General features: G+C 40.2%; 2 protein-coding genes across 6 annotated transcripts in view; one reads left to right on the top strand and one right to left on the bottom strand.

The window, feature by feature from the left end:
* Positions 1-70: 70 nt before the first annotated feature.
* Positions 71-25,330, bottom strand: NUDT13 (nudix hydrolase 13). Of its 2 annotated transcripts, none has more exons than XM_067552745.1 (9): positions 24,994-25,330; positions 9,605-9,716; positions 8,476-8,615; positions 7,414-7,521; positions 6,865-6,971; positions 5,853-5,978; positions 5,060-5,171; positions 4,126-4,280; positions 71-3,617 (listed from the first exon to the last, which is right to left on the bottom strand). In XM_067552745.1, exons 1-9 carry the CDS (start codon positions 25,118-25,120, stop codon positions 3,423-3,425), a joined length of 1,182 nt encoding a protein of 393 aa, XP_067408846.1. In that variant the 5' UTR covers positions 25,121-25,330; the 3' UTR covers positions 71-3,422. The 2 variants fall into 2 exon arrangements, with proteins under 2 accessions (XP_067408846.1, XP_067408848.1); XM_067552747.1 differs by lacking the exon at positions 24,994-25,330 and adding an exon at positions 14,404-14,625.
* Positions 24,527-26,971, top strand: part of P4HA1 (prolyl 4-hydroxylase subunit alpha 1) — a 65,304-nt gene continuing 62,859 nt past the window's right edge. For 3 of the 4 annotated variants that reach the window (XM_067552744.1, XM_067552741.1, XM_067552739.1), the window contains exon 1: positions 24,527-24,708. The gene's annotated coding sequence lies outside the window, so the exon portion shown is untranslated. The remainder of the gene's footprint in view (positions 24,709-26,971) is intronic. The other variant, XM_067552742.1, reaches the window with a different exon arrangement.

Below are 26,971 nucleotides of genomic sequence, written 5' to 3'. Positions count from 1 at the left end.
CTAACAATTAACATCGGGCATTTTCATTAGTGTAGGAACAGCTTCATATTTTGTTTTAGATATTAGTAAAGTCAACCTGTCAAGCAAGCAGATGCCTGAATACAGGTCCTGATATGTAAGTGAAGGCAGAACTGATTTTCTAAGTACTGTTCTTAAATACATTTGAAAGTCTGAACATAAGGTTAGTTGCTTGGAATCTCAGATTTTTTTTCTTACAAATTTTTTGAAAATTCTGCCATTTTCTTGAAGCTAAAGAAGAGATTAGCAGCTTGTTTCTTATACTGCTGATGTCAAATGTCACACCAGTATTCCAGTCACCACCAGCTGGAGGCTTATTAGATCTCTGTTACAAGAGAGGCAACATTGTCTACTTCCCAGACCAGGTGAGTTGAAAGTTAGGAAGGGAAATCTTTAAATGATTTAGTTGTCATACTTCTAGATTGCCTCAGCCACTGACTTCTGCCACTATCTTGCTGAGACATCTTGGGTGCAGTCTTTGTTTTCCCATTTGTAAAATTAATAGCTTGTCCACATTTGTAAAAAGTGCCAGAATTTGACTATCTGTACAGGTACAAAGTGAAAAAATATATCAAAATGGTCAATGTAAATGGTCAATGTAAAAAACAAAGCAAAACCTGCTGCAGTTTCTTCTGGGCTTTCCTACTGCTGATCTTGACTTGATTAAATCTGTCTTAGAGATTTAACTATCATTAAGAATTTTATTTATTCCAACCATTTATATTTGTCAACTATTATACTCAGGGTGTTGTACAATTACCCACATTAGAATTTAGAATATAAGAATAATTAAATGCTACAATAAACATTGCAGTCTTGTCTCTTTGACTGCTTTGGAATAATGTGCTAAAACATTTTGGATGTTAATTAAAATAGGATTTTATGGTGAGTGAAATCTGATGGTATCCAGGATAGTAAGCAAGGGGGGAGGAACAGTGTTTAACTTCTGTTTCCAACAAAATCTAAATTTGTTTTAGTGGACCTGCATTTGGATGTGACCAAATTCCCTAGTTCAGTTGAATATCAGCTTCTGTTGTGGAAGTATTTATGTAGAACTTCCAAGAATTTAACATTTCTGCTAGTGGCCTGAAGTCCAGGATGGATCCTAGCATGAGTGGATTAATTAGCTGCCAGCTTGCTATTTCAGGTAGGAAGGTAACTAATGCATCTTCACTCCTCTTGAGGCTGCCCACAGTATTCTAATTTCTATTAAATGGTCTAATCTTTGATAATTAAGTGATTCAGCTGTTATGGAACTAGGGTGCATAGAGCAACTTCAGCATCAAACAGTATGGAGATGGTGGAGGATGGCAGCTCTTCCCCCAGCTGGGCTTCTCCACTCATGTTTGTCAAAAGGGTGGAGGAAGTAGAGCTGATTTCCTTTAGCTTGCTGTGTTAAATTATCTTTGGTGGTCTCACTCAACACCAAAATGACATCCCACTAAATAATTCTTGGTAGCAGAGTAGAAGGGATAAAAGGCTAAGTGGCAGCAAGATAAAGCTGGGGGAAGCTAAAGACTGCTCTGGCATTTGTGTAAATTTTAAAAGTTCTTTAATGACTTTTTGAAAAATGGATTGTTTATACTCTAATTAAAAGCCCATTGGAATTATTCATTTTAAAACTCATGTGAGCAGAACAATGCACCGCTGCATTCTCAGAACTTAAGAGAAATAGCACCCACATAACCTTATGTCTCTACCAGACCATTCTATGGCTTAATGACAAACATATGGTAAAGATATACTGTCCATTTATAAAACTTGGAGAAAGAGATGGAGAAAAGGTACACACCCTATTTTGTCCACTAAAAATAAATCCCTGAAGGCTGCAGAAGTTGCAAAGTATTTCCACATTTCTTTGGCATAACAAAACATGTTCTGGATTTTGACATATGGATTACAGACTTGAGTTTCTCATCTCAGCTGTCTGAGCCCCTCCTTTTCTTGTTATTGCCTTGTGCTGTTCTGAGCTACTTGCACTTTGTTCTGCTTTTCTATAATCAGTAGCCATGAGATGAGTAGACTTATGGATGTGAGGGGGTGAGAGGTAGGAGGAGGGAGAGAGGAGTTGGGGCATGGAAGTAGACTTTTGTGCACATGAGGAAAAACCAGTTGAGGTGGCAGGCTAGTGAAAAACAACAGAAAATGGGGATGAGAAGACAAGACTGACCCCCATCTATTCTTTACCTCATTCCTAATTCCAACAAGGGAATAAAAAAGGATGATGACGGTAAGAGCCAGAAGGAGGGAACCCAGACACCATGTATGCAGGAAAAGAAGGTGCAGCCATCCTGAATTCCAGTTTAATGTACAGCCACTCAGAAATCCAGGTAACTCCATTACTAGGCTGTTGTTAGTCTCTGCCTGCTCAAGTCCTCCCAGAGGGTGGTAACCTGCTATTCCATCAGTAGGAGGGGAGCAAGCATCTAGTCAAGCCTTTGAACCATGTAACTGGACTCTTTCTAATGGGACATTCTGCACCACATAAATGCTCTGTAACTAAGCAATGCACGAAGTAAGAGTGATAGCCCAGGGACTGAGGAAGAAATGCAACTTCTCAGGCCCTCAGCAATTCCTATTACCTTCTGAGTCATAGGGGCTCTTCCAGAACATCAAGCAAGTTGAAGCTTTATGCAGGTTTTTGTTCCTCTGCTGCTTATCACCAAATCATTACTGTTCTTGTGCTCTCAGGGGAAAGAGAGCTGTAAATACTGTGTGCTCAGCACCAAGGGAGGGCCTCATGCTGCTTTTAACTGCTACGTCATAACTGATCAAAGGTGGTACTCCTCTAGCAGCAGAAGGAAATCAGGGTTTTTTGTATGAAGATGAGCACGGGGGGGGGACGACTTGATGGGGGAGGGGAGCAATGGAAGGAGGAAGCATAATGAAATTTGCACTTCCACTACTCTCTCACTCGATCAAAATCTGCAAGAGTAGCACTAGGACCAATGCTAACAGTCCCTAAATGGAATCCCACCTAGTCCTCTGATGAAGAGAATAAGGCTGTATTGTGGGACCTCAGGGACGTCTGAGGGTGTAAAATAAGAGGAAAATGAGTGGAATCCTTTATCCCAAGAGGGATCTAGCAGACACTGGTAGCAGACTTTGACCATTCTGATGTCTATCATGCAGGCCTGTAGCTCGTTTCATGACACATCGAGTGTCTTGGGCTTTTGGGGTGGGTTTTTTTTTTTTTTATTTTAGCTTTACTGGAATTTGTGGTATTGTATCTAATTGATAGTTCTGAGTAGTGGAGTTGCTGGGTCTTATCCCAAATAAGTGTCTATGCCTCTTGGTGTACCTGAATATAAGAGGGTTTATTAGACATTCCGTCTGGGTCACCACTATGGGAACTTGTCCTCACTGGTTTTTACCTGCTAAAATGTTTGATAGACTAAATGTGCTTAAACAGACATGGAAGCCTGCTGCTTAACCCACTCCTGAATCAGTTGGTGGGCTATGGCCCACTTGGGTGGCAGACAAAGTGAAACACTGCCATTTTCTTGTTTCAAAGGCTTAGCCTCCCGCCTGAGTGCCTCCACCACTTCTTCCAGGCTGAACCAGCTGGCTGCTTCCAACTCCAGTTTATTCATATTGATCTGGAAAGGATTCAAAATGTATGATGGACCATAAATAGCTTTAAAAGCAGCTACCTAGTATCTACAAAAATCACTACTACTAGGATCTATTGCCTGTTAATATTTTGTGAGCTTTGGTTTCCTTGGATGTAGCAGTTAGCCAGTACACGCTATTCCATAACTGTACTTACATTAGTGGTGCTGGTGGATGAACAAGAAAATAAACACACCACCATCATACATGTTCCTTTAGCAATAGGACATCATTAGAACAGGGCCTGATCTGCAGAGGTTGGAGCCAGAGTAGGGCGTGTTTGAATCTGGATGTTGATTCATACACATCGCAGCACAAAATACATCATGTTTTTTAAACAAAAAGATTTGCAAGCTTTTCAAAGGATCCCTTGCTCACTTAAGTAGCACTAATTGAAAATTGCATTTAAAAGGACTTGAAAATGAGCATTTATGGGGATTGGGAAAGGAGAATTCACCAAGCAAGAAAGGCAATAAAATCTTGGGGGCTGCTCACCTTGGTCTGTTGTGGCTGCACCATAGCATGATAAGCTATCATTAGGGAGCTATTGGGAAAGGGCCAGTGCTGAGAAGCAGAATACCACAGCGACTCTACCTCCAATCCCACCTCTTCTGCCACCTCTCGTCGGACTGTCTCCTCCAGAGTCTCACCTGGAAACACTCAAGTTAGGCAGGGCCAGCCCCATATCAAGTAAAGCAATGGTGGCAGGTTTTTCTCCAGGTAAGAAAGTATCCCTTGTGCTACACAGAAATGGGGGGGAGGTGATAATCACTTCTTAGGAATTTTAGGTTTGACTTCCCAAGTAGTTTTAGTCTTTGTAAAGTGAGTCATTCTGAGAACATGTCTAGCACCAAGCTACAAAACCAAATCCATCAACTATTTTCAGCCCCCTTAAAGTCTGCTTTCTGGATACCTCTTCCAGGCATCTCAGACACTCAAATAGTAAGGTGGTGGGGCCCATGTAAGTATGTACTGCAATAGACAGAATAAGCTACCCTGACTCATTTTCATTTTTGAAGCCACTTTCCCTCCCAGTTACTAAAAGCACTGCACTTTTTCTTGTAAGTTCCCCAACACCCCCACTCTCCACCAGCCCAGAAAAAGTGATGCTAGAAGAGTCCTGAGATTTTAACTTAAAGGTCTCGTGGATATGAGTGAAGCCCATAACTTTACAGCTGCTTCTGAACACCATAACTTTACCCCTTTTAGAGCTCCTACCCTTCTTCAGATAAACACAGCAATTTCACACTTCGGCTGGGTGAGCAAGGCTGCTCTAGTAACCTCCATCTCCTTTTCCCAGAACATCATCTCTGGTATGAGCTCCCCTGAATGGGGGGAGCTGCAGATCTGGTTTAGTTCCCAGACTCAAGTGTCCCACAATGCGGCACAATCCTATGAGTGCAAAACACTAGGTCAAAGGCTTCCTTACCCACATCACAGAAGCCTGCCAGAGCGCTGTACATTCCCTTTGGGAACGACGCCTGCCGTGCAAGAAGGCACCGGCTCCCATCAGACACCAAAGTGATAACCACTGGGGACATCTAAACAACATACCAAACAGCAAAGCAACTGGGAATCAGAGTTCAGACAAACTGTTACATGAAAACAAGAACATGAGAACACAGACTATTGCTATTGATTTGTCTAGAACAGTGGTTCTCAACTAGGGGTATACATACCCCTTGGGGTATGCAGAGGTTTTCCAGGGGGTACATCAACTCATCTAGATATTTGCCTAGTTTTACAACAGTCTACATAAAAAGCACTAGTGAAGGCAGTACACTCTAAACTTCATATAGACAATGACTCGTTTATACTGCTCTATATATTATACACTGAACTGTAAATAAAATATTTATATTCCAATTGATTTATTTTATAATTATATGGTAAAAATGAGAAAGTAAGCAACTTCTCAGTAATAGTGTGCAGTGACACTTGTATTTTTATGTCTGATTTTGTAAGCAAGTAGTTCTTAAATGAGGTGAATCTTAGGGGTACGCAAGACAAATCACTGTACTCCTGAAAGGGGTACAGTAGTCTAGAAAGGTTGAGAGCCACTGGTCTAGAAGAATTCAGAGGACATTAGACAAACAATAAAGGAAAAGCACACATGTAAATAGAAAGCTCTTGCTCTTGAGTTTCAAATTTCCTCCTATTAAATCCAGCAATTTTGGCTAGTTACCACTGTGATCATGTTATCCCACCATTCAGATGCTCACCTGTGGGTAATAAATTATTCCATTGGTATGGCAAACACGCTTGCTGCCAGCTAGGTTCTTCTGGGTAGGCTGCCCAGTTTTGCTACAATACTGATGGGTGTCATGCCAACGAAGAAGGGCCTGAGCCTATAAACACCAAACATAAATACAATCAGGTTACATCAGAGCATAGGACTCATTTAGTGCAGTTATTCCAGTCTCCCTGAGTTATATTTTGCCATATTTTTCCTATCATGCATCCTTGTGCATCATATCCCAGTTCACCAGGTCCGGAAGCCCTGAAAAAGCACATGAAATGAAGCAGCTTTGAAAAGTGGCTATAGTCACAGAATGTTTCAAGAGCCTCATTTTGAATCTAAATTACAAATCACTTTCAGCATGTCTAGGAGAGGAGAAGAAAAAATTGCTGTGTATTGGGTTGAATAGAACAATAACTGGAATTGAACCATGCCTCTAAGTAATGCCTAGACCAGATCAGTTTCCTGCTATATAGCACATGTACCATTCAGTAAAGAGAATGGTGAGCCATTTCTATTTATGGGCTAATGGACCTGATTTTAGAACACATGCCTTTGGTGAAACTTCCAAAAATAAATTAGGATATCTGCAGAGAAATGGCTCAGAGAGGAGCAGTTTTAAAAGGGGAACAGCACAATGATAACACCACTTTATCCTCCTTCAAACCCCTCCTATTGCTCCTGACTGGTTTGTTACATTTACGAAGTGGGCATAGAGTTAGTCCATGTTAAATCAGCTTATTACAGTTTTACTGTTATTCTATCCCCTGTCCCCAGCCACTCACTTTTCTGTTTCCCTGTCTGAAAGACAAGGCATAATAGGTGGGTGATTGTCATTTACTCTGTGTTTGTACAGAGTCTGGCACAATGTGCCACAAACTAGGTACTGCCACAATACACACACGATATATATAAAATAATAAAACTAATGATTGCAAGCTGGAGATCTGGTGCAAGCAATCACAATTTCTATAGTGTAATATCCTATATCATACCGAGGACAGCAAGGGTGCATCCTTCCCATCTAGCTGAAAGAAAGCCTTCCGTAACTCAGTAAATGACCCCTTGAATTCAGATTCAATGGCAGATTTCTCCAAGGATCCTGGAATTGAATAAATCTGTGGGAATCAGAAATCTCAGTTATTACCCCCACCCCTCACCCCTCATTGTTCCTGTTAAGAGTGTAAAATTCCTGAACATTCCCATAGAGCTGCTGCTGAGAGTCATGTTAGTATGGAAATGACATTACATCAGTAATAATACATTCCCCAAAAGTTGTGACCTGTAAACATACCAACTTCACTAAAAACAAAGAGAGAATACCATTATATAGTAATTCCCTAATGTGGCCCCACTGATGTCACAGTTCTTCCCATCAAGGATGGGAGAGGACTCCCTTCAGTGGCAACTTCTCACCCCCAAGGACTAAGAGTGCTGCCAAGCACCATATCTCCATCAGTGTGCATGGCTTCCTTTATTTGCAGATTTAAGTGAACAAAAACAGCAGCCAATGGGTAAGGCATAGATGGAGATGTAATTCTAACCTAGATCCAGGGCAAAGTATGCTATGCATTCATCTGAACAGCCAATTAGCACCGAGTCCTCTATCCTCTGTTCATTCTGTCTGAACTTCCCCAGCATCCTTTTCATTTCTAAAAAACAGAGGAAAAGGGAGGAGGAAAGCTGTAATAAACCTACACTAAAATAACACGACAGGCTTTTAAATCTTCAACAACAGATTAATCTTTAAGATTGCTACAGCCCAGGCCAATATCACCTAGGACATATCACAGAAGGGATTTCCTATGGCTTACGGAAAAGGTGAGGTCTGAGCAAGAACCTTGAAACATCTGACTTACGGTGCTGTTGACAACTATCCCCTGAAGTAGGGAGAGTGGTAACCCATTCCACCTTCCATCCAAAGCTAAAGCCTCAAGACAAAGCGCACATGTGGGTGAGGGAGGAAATAGTCATGTGGTAGTTCTAGAATGAAAGGAGTAAGGTGTAAACTCAGAATCCAGTTTATCCACTGGCTTTTGGACCATGACTGTGCTGCGCAAGAGAAGCATACAGTCTAGTGCTGGGGGACCTACAGTGTGCCTCTCCCCTAAAATTATTTGTGTCTCAGAATGTATTGAGTGTTTTTCCACTAAATAAACTCTCCCAGGTTATGCCAAACACCCTCCACCTTCCTTGCCAACTTTATATCTCACAAACCATTAGCTTCAAAGGAAATGGCCCCAAATATTTAAAACTGATTTAAAATATTGTCTTTAAATAAACATTAGTAAATGGATTAGACCTGCGTAGATACCATATATATTTGCAAAGAATTAGTTCAATTTATCTCATGTCCATGTACCAGCTCTTTAGATGGCAATCTTAAACACAGTTATTTGATGTTAAAAAATAATACCCCAAACATAAAATGGAAAACACACTCCTCTATGACTTAATAGATTTCCTGATTCTTCATCATGATTAGTCTGAGATAAAGATACAACAGACATGGTATCAACTAAAATCTGGTTAATAGAAGAAACTTGGGTGTATATCATTTTGACTGGTTAATCCATGAAGATGTTTACTGTTGACCATCCACTTACCTGCTACACTTATCTGTGGTGCCAAGTACTTGCTCCCAACCTTCTGCAGGAATGGAGAGAGATTGTGAAAGAGATAGAATGTTCCTGAGTTCTGGGCTTGCCTACAAATGTCATCATCTTCTTTTAGCTCAAACAAGTATCTGCAGCGGGAAAAGAATCAGAAAGATCATTGCAAGATCAATCCTAGATCATGGAATGGTACACTCATTTTTAACAGGGGAATAGAACAGAATACAAGGTATAGTATCTTTCATACTCCTGATATTTCCAGAGCTTTGCAGAGCAAGGTGCTAGTTGGTGGATAGTGACTGTATAGGTGAAGACAGAACAATCATGCACTCATCAACACCTCACAGGCAGACTTGAATGTTAGATTTTTTTTTTTTTCAAACACACTATAACCCAGCCCCACATATATGCCCTCTATTTTTAAACACAATCATTTATGTGCAGAAATAGAATGTGAAGTATTAAGACATCTAAAGGGTCTTGGAGGCCTGAGGAGCCTACTCCTCCTTTTGATTGCATTTCCCCACTTTTAAAGACTACGTGATGTTTGACTGTTCTTACAAACAAGGAAGCTAGATATGTCTTTTCTTAACTCAGTCAGCTCAGCTCCTAATTTGGATGACCAAATCACTGAACAACATAAGGCTATCCCTGCCCTGCTGATTCACGGGGTAAAGACTAATCTCAACTCTTGAAAAAGGACACTCCATGTTGGATTGCGTCTACCTTAGGGATATTTGATAATGGGTAACAGAAATTGCTTCCTTCCAACTGTTTGAAGTGGTATTGAAAACTGTTGTTGAACTTGTCTGGGCATTGTTGATCAAGTTCAACACTTCATTTTAGGAATATTTTAGATACTTTACTGCAAGCATCCTTTCCTACAATAGGTATTGACATCAGTTTACCTGACTTCAGCAGTTTTCAGTACTATTGGAAGGGACCAAGGCCTTTTGACACCTGTTATGTAGACAGGGCTGTGCAGTGCACTGTATTATCACTGGACTATAGTATCAGCCCCAGATGCAGAATTTTAGCAAGGACACGTATAGCACATTGGATACAAGAGCACCAAGCTCTGGTCTTCTCACTCTGTACAACAGATTAGATAAGAACTTACCGCATTTTTCTAACATAGGTAGAGTGTAACCTGCACCACAGAGAGGGAATCCTTCTGCATACACGTTGGTATATCATAGCTATCACCAGAACCATAGAGAAGCTGCTGCCGACTAAAACAAAAGCACAGTGTGCAATGTAATGAATCTCCATGAATGGGTTTTAAAAGGGACAATGTCCCAATGTAAAAAGAAATCTCTCTCTCTTCTACAGAGTGCATGGGATGCTAAGGGTACACTTGTTAAAATATTGTTAAGTTTGGCCTGAGGTTTCATTCACACACTAGGAACCTCATTATCCTACCTCAATTTTATACACTTTTTGAAGATAGTTCCAGGATAACTCAGTTTTTATACATATAAATATAAACATTGTTTAAGTCTTGTAGAAGTTGCTGTAAACACAGATTAAACTGTGCTGTCCTCACTTGTGTATCTCTGTGATCAAGGATAATAAAGTTAATTACTATGTTGTCTGTTTTCTAAAGAAAGCTATTCCAGCTCATCAAATTGAACATCCTAATGCAGCAACCAAAAAAATCTATTGGGAATGCAATAATGTCAGTGAAGAATTAAGGACAAAATATCAAATCCAGAAGAGAACTCCCGAAGTTAGAAGGAAGACAGCAGCTGCAGCTGTGTCAGTTTCTAGGTAGTTGATGGTTTTGTGCCAAAGAAACCTGCCACACTTTTAGGTAATTACATAACCCACTTTGCCCGCAACTCTAAAATGTCAGGAAGACAACTATCCATAAGGCAATGTTTATCTGTGGTAACTTTTTTGAAGAATTGATGGACAGTGATTCTTAAGTAAGGATTAATATTTGGCTCTTATATAGCACTTCCTAGCCATAGATCTCAAAGTATTTTACAAAATAAGCTAAGTACCATTAGCCTCATTTTACAGATGGAGAAACTTAATCAATGGAAAGAAGACTTTGTAGATGCAAATTCTACACTAGCCATTAAGGAGAGTACTATGTGTATGACACTTTGTCTGCAGAAATGGGAACTTATAACAATTATTGCAAAACTGCATACATGATTATGACATGAAAACACTGAAAGAACTTGGTTGTCTCAACGACCAGATTTCAAACGGATCTGAGGTGTCAGGATAAAAATAACATGGTTCTAGCAGGATGTAGGCTTTGATCTTGGTTTCTCCATCCTTACTATTTCCATATCAGTTGGGATTCATTTTTTTCTGGTATTATACTAGATGAACTCATTGTGAGATTTGGGACAAAATTTGGATAGACTAGGCAGCCAGCAAAACATGTCTGTTTTATTCCTTTTCCTGGTTTGGATGCTATGATGCATCACTGCCTCCTCCTGATTCCACCAAGTGTATGTTCATCAAATTACCAGGCAAATTTCATCCTTGGGATAACTTAATTGACTTCAGTGGAATTACAGCAAGGTTGAATTTAGGCAATCTTTTTAAAGACCTCCCCTCCAGCCCTTTTATAATAATTTTTTTTTAAGTACTACATTTTTTTTTAAATGGAAAATAACTCCCTTTACTTTAACAAAATTAATTTGGAAGCACTGTGAGATTTATGCATGGTTTAATTATTTACAGGATTCTATGAAATGGTACATTTGGTAGTCCAGTCTGTGAAAATCCCAAATACAGCATAAAGTTTAAGTGCAGATTTGTATAGGAGTTTACAAAAAACTCTGTACTTTGCTCTAGAATGGGCAGCTGGGAGAGGGTTCAGAATCTGAATGCAGAGAGCAATATCTTGTTCCTATAATAATAATATGCAAAATCTGGAGATGAGGAGACTTTAATCCCTTAATTCCTTGGAACCACAAGAAGCATGTTTTGTATTTGGCAATAATTAATTCAGGAACTAAGGAACTCTCAGGGCTCATGCACATTCAGATCTGCCTCCCTGTCAATCCTGTCTATGTTTTAAGCCACATAGTCAATGAAAGTGCACACATTTCTGTTACTTACTATAGTCAATGCAGAAGGAATGCTACCTCTGACAGCAGGAAGTGCTTTGTTTTAAAGGAAATGCAGCACCCAGAGTACAGCACAGCTTGTTTATTAATCTACACTACATTGTTCAGACTCTCTTCCCTTTCCTCATAGGAGGAGCTCTGGGAAGTGTAGTTCCACAAAGACTACTTCAGAAACCTCTCATAGTGGAATCTGTATTGGACAGTTTGCTGTACATTTGCTCTTATTTTTCTTAACTCTTTGCATTAGTGGTGCTGTCTTATAGTGAATTCTTGATTTTCCACTAACAATTCATTACATCAGAGAACCAATTTGCTAGATTCCCCCAAAATAAAGATGTCACAGCAATCCTAGTATGGTGCTTTGATCCTGTGTTATAGAACCCAGTAGTATTTTGTGTGTGTGTGTGCGCAAGTTCTCTCTTTTTGTGTCTAAAACGTGAGAAAACTATTTTAATCCAAAGGTTAACAATCTGAATCCTCCCTATGCCCTTAATAAAGACAAATGTGCAAATATCACTATATGTGGTTTGCAGTATTGATTTGGCTGTGTTGGTCCCAGGATGCTAGAGAGACAAAGTGGATGAGGTAATATCTTTTATTGGACCAACTTCTGTCCGTGAGAGAAACAAGCTTTCAAGCTCACACTTAGCTCCACTTCAGGTCTGGGAAATGTACTCAGAGTGTCACATTTAAATACAAGGTGGAACAGACTGTTTTACATAAATAGTTGACAAGTATTTCAAGGGACCTTTCAAGGTGAAGTGGTCCCTTGAAATGTGTTTTAACTACTTCAACTAAACAATCTCTTCACCTTGTATTTAGCTGTGACTCTCTGAGTACATTTCCCTGACCTGAAGAAGAGCTCTGAGTAAGCTCAAAAACTTGTCTCTGTCACTGACAGAAGTTGGTCCATAAAAGATATTATCTCACTCACCTTGTCTCTGTGTGTGTGTGACAGATCTGTATAGTTTCAAAGCACGCAAATCTATATTTGAAATTACAAGTGCACAACTATGATTAGAAAGTGAAGTTTGTCAAGTGAGATGTCAGCATAATTAAAGTAACAATGTTTTTCATGCATTTATAACTGAACCAGCAAACCAATTCTTCTCCAGTAGTGAAAAACATCAGTTCTGGGCTGAGATCTCCATTTAGTATGAATAGCATCTTTACAATTGTATAACAATAAATGTGATTTACAAAGAATATTGACAAACGTTTACTTATTTTGTCATGAATTAAGCTACTATAATAAAGGATTCCAGATACTTAATTAGAGAATATAGGTCATAAAGATAACAAATGAGATACTTAGGTAAAACAACACACTTTTTACTAGAGTGATGTACAATTTTGTTACATTTAATTATACTTGACTGTTGTTACTTGTGTGCTTTCTGAAACAGGGCAAACCCCATCATACTAATCCACTAGGCTAACTGCATTAACTGAGAAAACAAAACAAGCAAATCATCCCTTACCAAGATAAAGGGCTGAAATATGATCTGTAAGGAAAATGTCCATCCTGCTATTAATATATTTTTTTTACCATATATGCATTGAAATATGAAATTGGCAGCATTATATAGCCCAGAAAATTATTTTCTGCACCACACTAGTGGGATAGCTGGTTTTCAAAATTACACAGACATTCTCATCATATGATTTATTTAAGATTATAAATGGTGGCCATTGCTTTGGCATGTGAATTCTTTATTATTTGTAAATGTTATGGGACCAGATCTTCAGCTGGTATAAACGGTTATAGGTGCATTGATGGAGCTATGACAATTTATACCAGCTGAGTGGCTACTCTCAGGTTCCCAGAATACTGGACATTCTAGTACATCAGGGTCTGGCCTGGGCCTGCCCCATCTGCATAACCTGCCCCACCAACATGACCTCACACGCATGGTGTGTGCAAGGTTATGCCAGTGGAGCAGCACACTCTTCAAAATGGTGTCCCCCATCCAATACCAGACAAACCCACGTTCAGTTTTATCTCAATACTTTATGGGGGAACAAACCACCCAAAAAGAGGACTGTCCAGTTTCAAACCTGGCAAATGGCCTGCCTAACCTATATATTACATGCAATTCCTCATACTATGTGTCAGCAGCAATCCCATCAGCTAAGTAAAGGCCTGTCTAAACAAACCTCACACTGATTCCTGAAGCTTGCTAAATCTGAGCTTTGGCAGGCCACCAGAGGAAGTGAATTCCAGAGGTTTAGGCTTTCCACTGAAAATACTTTACTACTGCTCCAGGGATTAACAGAAAGAGCAAACCAGCAAGTTGTAAGAAAAATGAATGAACATAGGTGATCTCTCAGTAGCTAGGTTTTCAACTCATTGAGGCCCAGATGCATAAAGGGACTTAGCTGTTGCAACACTCACCATGCCTGACTTTTAGTTGCCTAGAAAATCACAGAAGCATTACTGCAATCCACAAAGCCTAAGCTAGCCACCAACGCTCCTATGGAATGAATGGAGATATGTAGGCACCTTAGAACTCAATCTATAAAAACCAGCACAGTACACAGGGAACTGCCCAAACTAGCCCATTGGAGTTACCCATGTGTTCTAAGCCCCACATCACCCTTGGAGATAGGTGCCTAAATCCTGGCTGCAGGGAGGTGCCTATTTCTGTTGAGCAATCCACAAACAGGAACCCATCTGCTGTAATCAGGCAGCTTAAGTGCCTAAGTAGTTTCTTGAAGGAAAGCGTTAGATGCTGCCTTGGTCCACACACAACAACTGGATGAGGAAGTGGTGGTAATACCCTCATCCAGCTGGTAACAATTAGTCCAATGAATAGACAGCACTTACCTAAGATCTGGGTGACCTAAATTCAATTCCTTGTGTGCCTGGGGCAGAGGGGGAGGATAAAAGATTTGAACTATCAGGAGGATGGGCTGAGTAATGGGATAGTCTGATGTGGAGGCCTTCTTGTGTTGAAGCTGTTCCTCTGTGGATAAAAAGTAATTGGCACAGGGTAACTGGACCCTAGGTCATCTCTGTAGGTGCCCTAATCACCAGGCTATAAGGTCATTCTATTGCTCTCTTTCTAGCCCACTGGGTGTTTCACTGTGGATAAACACTTAAATAGTCATTGGGATAAACAAGAGAAAGCGAGAATGACTGTGTAGCCTGGTGGTTAAAGCACCCACCTGCGGTGCAGGGGTGCTAGTCTCCCTGATTAAATTGCTATTTTTATTATTTATCATGTCAGGAATGAAGACCTGCAGCTGAGCCTGGGACTAGCTAACTCTGTCTCCTAGAAAACTAATGAGCACAGATGAGGTACCATAGAATCACCTGATTGACTGACTTGCCTGATTGGCTGAAGGGAACCAGCAGCCATGCTCCTAAGTCCAGCAGCAGCAGCTGTCTGGTGTTTATACAAGGAGCTGTAATTGCATGTGTGCCTGCCTTGCTCCTAGCTCTGCTGTTTTCTGGCTCTGACTACCCAAGTCTCAGTTACTGATGTAGTCACAGTGGAAGAAATTCAAGGAGAGAGACTCCACACCACACTATCTCAGTGCTCTATGTTTACAGCACTCTCCAGAGAGACAGAGATCCCTGTTCAATTCCTTTCTCCCCATTAGGTAGAGATAGAGGAATTGAACTTGGGTCTCACCTCCTGAGTAGGGGCTCCAACCACTGTACTGTAAGTGGTCAGTGGTCTTCAGTGGCCAGGGTTTGTATGGAACCTGATTTGGTAGGTGGCCTCTTACCATTTCTACCAGAGCAGGCCCTGCATGTGAGATAAGTGAGTGACCACTCATCTTCCCCTAGTTTGTGGAATGCTCTAGGCCTTAGGTGAGCCAGGTGCCTAAAAGGAGGCAATGGTGTATCTGCCCGGAGGCAGAACCTTGGGCACCGAGTGACATTTTACCTTGAAAATATAGGTGTCAAGCGAGTTTAAGTGCCAACGGTGTTCATGGGAGTTCTGTAGATTGCAGTGGTGCCTAAATCTTGGGTTTAGGTGACTAAGGACCTTTGTGGCTCAGGGCTTTATTACTAAATCTAAGCCAACAGCCTTTGATCTGCAAACAGCTGGACAGATGCTTATCTTTATCCCATGGTTAGTCTCATTCAGTTAAACTACTGGAAGAAACAGAACAAGTTTCCTGGGTCTGTTTAATTTAAAAGTGAGTTAACAGTGAAGAAAGAGAAATGTTGTTTTCTGTAGGTGGCTGTTGATTGACTGATGAATTAAAAAAGAGAAAGTGGATAAAGAGTGAAAGCAGTATAGGCCCTGCTGTTAAGAGGATGTAGATCACATAGTGGAGGAGGGGATATTTGCATGTTAGGCTATTATTTCACTGGATGATTCAATATGATGAAAACATGGGGATAGGAAATTTCAGTGGATGCTAAGCAGTGTCTTGTTTAATGGCAATGTTGTGTGAACCAAAAACAGTTCGGAGATATATTGTGGTGGCTGTGATGATGATCAAGGATATGATTACTTTTCTCATGTGGATGTTGCTGTCAAGGTAAGATCACACATTTCAAAACCTTTCCAACATTAAGTTGTGAAAAATGCTTATCTGCTTGAATGATTCAAGGAAAAGTGACAAGACAATTAAATAATTGATAACATAACTATAGACTGTCTGAGTATAATTGGGGAAGAAATTGACTGACTGCAGTTATCTGAACTAGTGAAGGTGGAATAAAAGAATAGATTTATTTAAAAATCTTTTAGCTTGTCTTAATAGCTGTTATACTGGTAACTTGACTTGTTGCTTGATATAGACAAAAGCAATAACAGAACTTAACTGCTGACCTTTACAAAATAACTGCAGTGATTATTTGCTTTAAATATATACTCTAGCAATCAGTTTTATAAAAGCTCGTTCTAGAAACTAACCTTATGAAACTTCAGGAAACCTCTTGATAGAAAAGCTTCTTTACCAGGAACCATCCTCCAGAGCAATGTGCCTCAGCCTTGCTGTGGAGGGGCTCTAAGGAAAAAGGTAGCTACATCTCCATGCGTATTTTGTTTGGTCTCTACAAGCAAGTGTTCCAGCAACAATATCTTTTTTGGGATATGGAAACCTGTTTACCAAGAGCTACAATAATTAATTGCTCCATTCAAGATATACCTTGATCTGGCTCCTCCTCCTTTCTGCCTCTGGCAGCCAGTGATAGGCTGGACAATGAGTGCCTGCCTAAAGCAAGAGTCGGGTTTGGAAGATTAGGTGGTTCAACAAATATCATTTTGCTGTAATTGCAGCTTCAGTGGCTGCTCACAGTGGCAGTGCTGGAGCCATGAAGGCAGAAGAAACTACTGGATCATGTGCTGAGTGATTCTGTTCCTTTAATGATACTAAAACAGGAAGAATAACTTTTTAAAGTGATGCCTATTTAAGAGGGACAGGAACAGATTCCTAGAATAACAAGGTTCCATGACAGTTGGAAATGACAATTGAGATTTGGGGCCACCTGACTGATAAAAAGGTGCTCTCACAGGATCCAACTGAAGGCTAATTACCAGCAAATTGGGAGGGGGAAACTAAATAGAAAACCTGGTACAAAACACGTTGATTTTTGGGGAAAGATCTAGATCAGACACGAATTTGCTTAGGCCCATGTCTGTCAATGACCTCTCACTGCTTTGTAACCTATACTTACAGCACAATCTCTGCCATCTGAATGTAACCATAGTAAAGAGGAAATCCACTAAGATCACTAAAGGTGTAAATAAATGGTGGGGAAAGATGAGCCTTTTTCTTAATTCTTGGTAAGAGTTTCATTGCTTTTCAGTGTAATTTTCAAACAAGCAATCAATAGAAGCTGGAGTCATATGTCAGATATTATGGATCCTTTGGATAATGGTGTTTTAACTGATATTCACATAGATGCTTGTGTATTATTCCAATGTTCTCTGCTAGTGGTAGAAATTGTATTTTGCTAGAAAGTTATGTAGACATAAAAGAGGGAAGGCTTATTTTCAAGAAATGGGTCCCACCAAAAACAAGACATCTTCCAATCTCCGCACCTAGACTACTACCCACATCGCTGGAAGACAGAGTCTTAACTCATTGTGTGTAAGCAGACATTTTTCCAGGGGCTAAAAATGACTAAACTCTAAACTATTTTTTAAAAAACACCAATTGTGGTTTTAGACCATATGGATTACTCTTCTGTGAAGTGGAGTTCAACTCAAAATATGGTGGTAGTCATACCTTAAAATTAATAACTGCAGTATTTGTAGCTTAGATACTTATTTAGGACTAGGGGAAGATCTTTTAGGTCTGCACTGCATCACCACCTCCAGTGACCTAGTCTCATGCTGTCCTGTGATCATCTAACCTGACTGCCTGCATTAACACAGACCATAGGACTTCCCTGAATTAATTTCTGTTGAAACTAGAGCATATCTTTTAGAAAAACATTGACTCTTGATTTAAAAATTGCCACTGATGCAATATCTGGCACAGCCACTGATACGTTCTAATTGTTAATTATTCTCATTGTTAAAAATTCATGCCTTATTTCCAGTCTGAATCTGTCTAGCTTCAACTTTCAGCTATTGGATCTAGTTATATCTTTGTCTGCCACACTGAAGAGACAATTATCAATTTTTGTTGTGCATGTTGGTATTTATAGACTTGAGGAGATCAATCACTAGAAGAGCATGTTTTCCTTTATTATTAACAATCCATTCTTTTATATCTTATAAAAATTGTTTTGTAACACAAACAGAGAAACTTAGTATATAAACAATTTATCAATTGGCCTATCGAAGTCCTTAAAGCTGTAGGTCCATCAATGGCTATTTATTAGCCTGGATAGGGAGGGATGTGACACCATGCTCTTGAGTGTCCCTAGCCTCTGTTTGCCAGAAACTGAGAGTAGATCACAGGGATGGATCACTTGATTATTGCCTTTTTTGTTCATTCCTTCTGAAGCACCTGGCATTGGCCCCTGCAGAAGACCGGATCCTGGGCTAGATGGACCATGGATCTGACCCAGTATGCTTGGGTGCTGGAGATGCTGCTGCACTCCCTGGCTTGAAGTGGTTTCCATTATATACAGGGTTTACAGTTTGATTAAATGGCTCTCAGCACCCTCACTATAAAAATTGTTCCAGCATCCCTGCCAGTATTGCTGTTCTTATTGACTAGACCAATCACTTTCTTTAACTTTGTGATATTGATCACATGTTGTGGTTGATGATTTTCAACTCTTCATCCTTTTCTCCTCTCCTTCCCCTTCTGCCTTGCCAGTTGATAGTTTCAGTTGGTCTTTCATTATCTCCTGTTTAAGCCCAAACTTTTGTTTTCCTTGCATTTACATGTGTAACCTGTCCATTGTCCTATCAAAAAATGTTCATGATATTAAGCTTCTCTCCTTTTTTCCTTGTTTTGCTTATTTTAATATCATAATTTTGAGCTTAATTTTGACTGCTGAAGGGGTTTTTACCTTCCTTAGTTTGAGAACTCTTTTGAATACTATCAGGTTTGTTTTTGATGGATGACCCTCTTCCAGCAAATGTCAAAATATTCCACCAGCTTTCTAAATAGGTATCTTATTTACTTCTCCCTCGCTGACCCGTGACTTGATAAGTTAATTTTTATAGCACCAGAATTTCCCACACTTCTTTATACGAGTCAATAGTTTTAGGGGAGATGCTCCTCTACCACAACCTTACTATGGCAATTCAAGCAGCAGCTAGGAGGTAAAAATCAGTTCTTTATGGCTTTCATAAGATGTAGAGTCTTCAGAACAACTTAATAAAACTTCTAAGGGGTTATATTATGTAACAGCTGACACCCTGTTATCTCCATTATGGAGTCTCCAACAGCTTTCCAAAATGTCTTAATTTTTGGGCATGTCCACCATATATGGAGAAATCCTTCCATTTCATTACATTCTCTCTAGCATTTGCCCATCCCTGTACCATACATTTGCTTAATTTTGATGCCACTGATAAAAGCACTCTAACACACTTTTCTTTTAATGTGTTTATTTAGGACCATTGCCCCATAAGTTCTCCCATTCCTCAATTTTGGTGTCTCTTTGTCTGTTTTCCATCTTTTCACTAATGTACTTCTTTCCTCTAAGTAAGAGTTGATTCCTTTTTCTCTGTACACATTAATCTCTAAACCTATGTTTCATGGGTATAGTGAGCAGTATTACAAATCCCAACAATATTTTGCTTAGGTTTGCCTTTTTGTAGAGGAGACATTTTTAACCCACAATTGCAGTACTGATGTATTGGAATTGTGGTGTCCTTTGAGAGTTGTATTTCATCAAGTGGTCTAAATGTATTCTCTCAAACAGTTAGCTGAATTTTGACATACCTGTAAATTCCCAAACGTCAAAATTTCCTGAGCTTTTTTTATTGATGTTTAAATTTTATATTATCTACAATGGGCATTAGAGTTGACAGAGATGGGCTCAATTGTCTACATAAATTATCGTAAATTTATATTGCTGCTTTCATAAAAGGGTGGTTACATATTGATTTTTGGCCTCTAGACTTTCTTTATGCAGGGATCATATGGAGTTTGACTGCACAACGTTTGTTCTATTTCTAACCAGTGCATATTAGGGTTTGATATTATGCAATACATCAGGTTTCTGATCTGACTAGCTTGTTAATAGTGCATAAAGTTCAGTAAAGCCAATCTTTCTTTTTGCTATGGCTTTTGTAAAGTAGATGGCTAAACCATGGGATTCTTGTTTCCCCAAATGAATTTGTTTATCATCAATTGCCACTGATCTAAGAGACTTCCTGGGATTAAAACCAGGAGTGTTCGGAAATGGAAGTTAATTTGAAGTAAGATATTAATTTTAACTGCTACAACTTTGCCTAACCATGAAATTTCCTATTTTGACTAATTTTCAGATGTTTGATTTCCTTAATCAAAGGAGTATAATGTCTTGCCGTCTTTTAGAAATGTGTATTCCCAGGTATCCTATTGAAGTAGTTACCAATTTGCATATTTTTTTACCTTTCTGTAGGTTAGAGCCCATATTCACATCCAGGACTTTTAACATGTCATAGTCTATATTAAATTCTGACACTACCAAATTTAGATTTCCTCTTGCAGTTCTACTAGTGTATGACTTGGATTTGTAACAAATATCATGACATTTGCATATAAGGTTAACTTGTGATCCCTGTTTACCACTGTAATTCTGTTTATATTAGGTTATTTCTGATTATTTGGGCGAATGGCTTCATTACCATGGCAAGAAGAGGTGATAATCGGCATTCTTGAAGTGAACCTCTTAAAAAGAGGCATTTTTCTGACAAATATTAATTTACTCTTACAGCAGCATTTGGGCTGGAATGAAAGGTGCAAATCCAATTTTGAAATTTAAGGCCTAAACCAAATCTATCTAGAGTATCTTAAGAACTTCCACTTTATACTATCAAAAACTTTCTATATCTGGTGATAAAAATAGAAGGGCCTCGCTGACAGGGTCAGCAAAGAAGATCCAGTCTAAAATTCTGTGAACAATATCCCTTAGTTGCTTATTTAATACAACCCTGTCTGGTCTCTTAATACTGTACATCTAGGTTTTTTTCATTCTGGTTGCTAGAACTGAAGCATAAATTTTTTGCATCTTGATTTAATAAGATGAGTCTGTATGACTCACAGTTGGATGAGTATTTACTAGGTTTTGGCACAAGTACAATTTCTGCTTCTAAGAATCTGGAATCCTTTTTTTTAATTTCCTTACATTTAACTGAAGACGTATTTTTTGTGCCACAGAAAATGTATAGAATTCTGAAGGAAATCCATCAGGCCCAGGGGACTTTTAAGGGATTTAACTTCTAGGACTTCCTCTGGTTTAATATTTTCCTCCACAGATTCTAGGTCTAGGTGTTCTAGATTTAGCTAAACATTCCTTTATCATTTTATGACCAGCTGACTTTAGGGAATAGAGCCTCCTATAGAAGTTAGCAGAAGTCTTGCATATACCTTTTGGGCACTTGTAAATTAATTTGGAGCTTTCCAGACTAGAGATGGTATGTTTTTACATAAATTGAAAATAAAGTATTTTAAAAGAATTAGCTAGCAATCTATTGCTTTCGTTATTTTTTTAATAATTGTTTTGAGTATCTGATTGCCTGTTCAGCTTTTTCTCTTTCTAGTAAGTCTAACTTGCTTCTGGCCTCTTAATTTTTTTTATATATTTTGAGATTGACTTTTATGAAGTAATTTTAAATTTTTCAATCTCACTGAGTAATGTTTCCATTTTCTTTTTTCTAATTTTTCTAATATAGGCTTCTTTGTTAAACTGTCCCTAATCACTGCTTTGAAGACATCTCATAAAGTCCTTTTTAATCTGGTCAGCATTGTTTTTCTGAAACAATTGCTTAATTTTCTCTGATATTTTAAACTCTTTTCTGGTCATACAGAAGTTGGATGTTTAATCTCCACCATTTTGTTCTAGGTGTGGCTTGCCAGTTTCTAATAAGAAGCCAAACTGGTGCATTATCTGACTAAGGGATACAGCATTGTGTTGTGCTGATTTTGTATTAAGCAAAGATGTAGAGATTAAAATAATACCAATTATCATATATTCTGTGGGATATTGAAAAGGAGTAGTCTTTCTTCTGGACTGACATCTCCTGAAGTCCCACTCCATGAAGTCCCTTCATTACAGAGATTAATTCTGTGCCTGATTTCCTATAATGTATTATACTGCTCTCTGACTTCTTTAACCTTGGGTCTAGAACACAATTATTCTTAGTTTCCCCAATCCCTTTCCCCCTAAATCCCTCAAACATCAAATATACTGAAACCGAAAACTCCCCAAATTCCTTTCCTCTTTACAATGTGGAGATTCACCAAAGTTCCAGATGGATCTGGCTAACTTACTCACTCTCCTGCTATGGTGAACTTCCTCTGAGGAAACCTCAACACCCACTCCATGTAAAACTGGAGCACTGTTCCTTTTTTTAAGAGTGCAACTCCCCACAAGATATTGGTCAACTAAGCCATATTTCTAGTCTCCTTCCCTCCCATCCCCCTTTATATCTTATTTTAGTGCATGGTTACACTCCTCCCTTCCCTCAAATCCTAAAGCAGTACACATTTGTAATCCTTGATTTCATTCCCCACTATGTTCTGGTATTTAAATAATACCCTTATTGAGTGGTTAAGAGTACTTCATAAGCAAAGGGGAACCCTCTGCTTTGTTTCTTAAATTTGAGAAAGAGGAAGGAAAGCAATGAGACATCCCTTCTGGATGTCCATCTGCTTATGAAACTTTTTCTGGACTTTACTGTTCTATTTTTGCGTGATCTCTCTCTTCTAGGAAAGATTGCCAATCTTTATTTTGACTTGGTAGTTCAATGTCTTTGTTCTCATGGGAATAAGGCATGTTTTCTAATCCCTTAAATATTCTCATGGCTCTTCTCTGAACCTCTCCTATTTACCAATGTCCTTCTTGAATTGTCAAGAGCTGGACACAGTATTCCAGTAGCCGTTGCACCACTGTCAAATACACAGGTAAAAACCTTCCTACTTATATTTAATATTCAACTGTTAACACCTCTAAGGATTGCACCACTCCTTTTCAGCATTATGCATCAGCCAGGCTGGAGCGATGGCCTATACATTCTAATAAAGGATACCTGATATGAGGGAGATGTTGTGGTATTATCAATAGCTGCTTCTCACTAACTAAACAATAATGAAAGACACACAGGACTACAATGTGCGCACTTCTGAAGGGAGAGCTCTGGACTCGAAGCTACTGTGGGCTCTTAGTTTGTTCTTGTGTGGCTATGTGAAGATATCAGAAACATAGTTCATACTAGCATTGGTACTCCAATTTTTCTCAGGCTTGCATTGATGCAGTTAATTATGCTAACTTGCTAATCGTTTATTCACTGCCTTTATGGTATATTGCTTGCCTCCCGTCCCTATATGTTTATAAGGCTCTGGGACCATCACCTCCACAGTATCATAAGGACTGTGCCTGTGCCAAAGATTTAATTACTCCCAGTGAATACTTTCCAACTAGCAGTGACCAAAAGTGTCTTAGAACTTGTTTTTAAAATGAACAATTTTTTACAGTTGTGTGACGTTTCCATCTTTATCTAAAACAGGTTTCCATCAAAGCAATTTTTTGTTTTGAGTGACAAATTTTGAATTTGACATTTTTATCCTGCCAAAAAAAGTAAACTACCACGTTAGCTCTATCCCCTTTTCTTTGCAGTGATCTCATGGCAGCTGGGAAAAGGGATGGGATAAACCTGTCAGTACAGGGCGAGGATTGTACAAATACTACTGTACGATGGTCCCGTGTAAAGCCCAAAGTTAATATATCACCATAAACTCAACACATTAGATAAAACGACTCTTGGTTATGTGAGCCAGAGCACATCATTCTATAGTAGGTAAGTGCCTCTACCTATTACGTACGGCAAGCCCACCTCAGTGTCTCTTCTCCATGGCCCTAGGCCAGGGTAAATCCCTACCTGTGTCTTGAACTTGCTATTCAGGACTGAATGGGCAGGGCTGGGTGTGGATTAAACGTGCCTGGGCAGAGCAGACGTGCGAAGGGGGATTTGGCTCTGGCAGGGCAAGGACGAGGATGCAGAGCTGGGGCCCTCCACAGGGAAGCGGTGAAGGGGGTAGGGGCGGGAGGGTACCGGCGGGAGGGTCCGGCCGCAGGGCCTCCGTTTCGCTGGGGCAAGGGGTAGACCCCTGCTCATTGCTACCCAGCCCCTGCGGGGGGGGGCCCTGCCAGGATGTGACTGATTGGCTGCGTCTGCTCCCCGCCCCTAAATACGCACTGGCCCCGCCCCCAGAGAAGCCCCCGCCCACATAGTTTGCACAGGGTGTGGCCCACAGGCGGCTGCTGCGCCTGCGCAGAGCACTCCAGCTGCTCGCTGCTGCCCTGTGCTCGAGCTCACGTAGCCGCCGCAGCGTGGCCAGCAGCTGTGGCCGCCGCCGCCTTCTCCCCACTCCCCACCGGCGGGCGGAGCGACACGGGCCTGGGCCAATATAAAGACTCCGCAGAGAGGCCCAGGGGGTCACTGCTTGCGCTCTGCCGCACGCCAGGTCCTACCGTCTCTGCCCGCGTCTCGCTGCAGGGAGAGCGGGGCCCGCGCCCGGAGCAGCCAACAGTCTCCCTCCGTCCTTCCCTGAGGTGAGGTGAGGTGAGGACCTGCTGCCCCGCCCCCTCCCAGCCGGGGCCTGAGGGGAGCCGCGTGGGGCGGCCTGACCCTGCCGAGGGAGGCGGCCGTTCTGGGGGTTCCTTTGCGTGGGGCAGGGGTTACTTTGGGGCCCGTGTCCTCCGCGCTCTCGCGCCCTGCAGTCGTCCGGACCCTGCCCCGCTAGCGGAGGGTTGTCTGGCGGGGCGGGCCGGGCCGGGCCGGCAGGGTGCCGGCGGGGGAGGGTATTGAAGTGTTAGGGGCTTGGAGAGCTCGCGAACCTGGAGTCCTCGGGAGAAGCTGTGCGAGGGAGTCCGGTCCGGGAGTCCCTTCTGGGCCGGGAGCCGCGCCAGCAGCCTCTTTCGGGCCCGGCTGGAAGGGGGTGTCTGTGCAGGCAGATGAAGTCATCCACCCACTCGAGGACTCCCTCCTCCCGCTGATCCCGAATCTTCTCTCCGTGAAGGAAACACATTTGCCGCAGATTATTCCGCGTATTGATCGAGTTAGGCACGTGTTTGCAACTTCTGAAATGGGATGTGATTCCTTCTATAGTCAAGTGCAGTTACCAAATTGTTCATCCATCTGTATTCTTAGCCTCTGCCCATTGCCATGGTACCAGGGTGCATATTAGATACATTTGTTTAAACCAATGTTACTGTAACCTGATGTTACATAAATGGATATTCTTTGCTAAAGACTGTGGAAATCAGAGGTTACAGACTGAATTGTATTGGGGTAGTTTAAAGCAGTTACTTTAAATTGGAAGGGAAAAATTACTTGTAGTAATAAGCTTTTGGGCTGATCTATTGAGTATGAGGTGCTAGGAATAAGACTTTATGTTGAGCTCTCTAAAGTGAGCTCTTTACAAATCCGTGTAAAAGACATGAGAATCGGGAATTAGTTGATGCAAGTGAGGACTGCATGTTACACAAAACTTTGACTTTCTAGTTTATTTGCAAGAGCTGTAGTTAGGTGTTTTTTGGGGGGGATTCCGAACTTCTTTCCAAGAGGAGAGATGAAATGTCCATTACGTGAGTGGGGGAGGGTGTGATACGTGGCAGTAGCATTCTTTCACTAACCTTTTGCTTGCTTCATAAACTTCTGGAAAGAAGCTTATTTCATTTCCCTTATTTACAGTTAGTGTTACATAATATGAATAAAGAGTATACAATTTAACCTAAAATATCTGGATGTGAAAAATCTGACACTGCATAAATCCTATTACTCTCTTGTAATTTTTGGGTACTAGTGTTTTTTTCAGAGGAAGAGGTTACTCCAAGCTACTTGTGACTTATTTGGAACTGTTAGTCTAAGCAGTACTTATTTTGAGAAGTTTGCAGTTGCATCACCTTCTGAGTTATCTGAGACTAAACAGAATTTAAGTGTTTTTTTTTTTTTCTTACAAAGCTCCCTTGAATGGACTTACTTTATGTACATAACTGATTAAAGGAAAGTAGAAATGAGATTTTAATATAACTAGATTTTAATTGTAGCTTATGTTTAAGTGGGAATATGAAATATAGAAGATGATTGCTTCAGTAGATGCTTCACATACGTTACCTTTCATAATTTTTTTCATCTTGTGGCTAGCAGTTTGAGAGGCACAATAATCTATTTTCATATATAAGATGCTGAAAAAGACCACTTCATTTGTTCATTCCAACCTTAACTTTGTAATGCAGTACTTTTCAAAGTGGCACTGAGCAGAGGATGCAGAGGCAACTTTTTTTTTTTTTTTTTTTTTTTTTTTTGCTTGTAAGATGTCTGCATGTGGTTGTGATTAGCCCCACCATTTTATAAATGGGGTCTTAGAATTCTTCTATCACAGTAGCAAGTATTTGTGCTACAGTGGCATAGCTGCACCTCTACTGCTATAGCACTTGTAATGCAGATATATCCTATCATCGACCTAGCTGTGTCTACTGTGGAGGTTAGGTTGACCTAAGGACATGGCATATGGTATGAAGTTTATCACAGCTGTGAGCAATGTATTTAGTTTGACCCAAGTTTTAGGTGTAAACCAGGCTGTAATGCAGGCAGCAGCTAAGGTAGAAGGAAATATATCCGAGTAGATGTACCTTTTTAATAAAACTGTTGTATGAATATAATAAAGTTGAAAAACCTTTAAAGCAAATTATTATACTAACCCAACCTATACATGATAGAGAACCCTTGATGTTTGTTTATAATAAATGCATCAAATATTTTACAAATACACTTTAACTTTCAGTTGTGTGTGTGGGTGGCCTAATAGGACTA

This window comes from Emydura macquarii, unplaced genomic scaffold, assembly GCF_026122565.2.
Source record: "Emydura macquarii macquarii isolate MOO-44397 ecotype Brisbane River unplaced genomic scaffold, CSIRO-AGI_Emac_v2 contig_1390, whole genome shotgun sequence".
Lineage (NCBI taxonomy): Eukaryota > Metazoa > Chordata > Testudines > Chelidae > Emydura > Emydura macquarii.
Note: the sequence above shows the minus strand (reverse complement) of the source record. Positions and strands in the feature narration are given on the sequence as shown.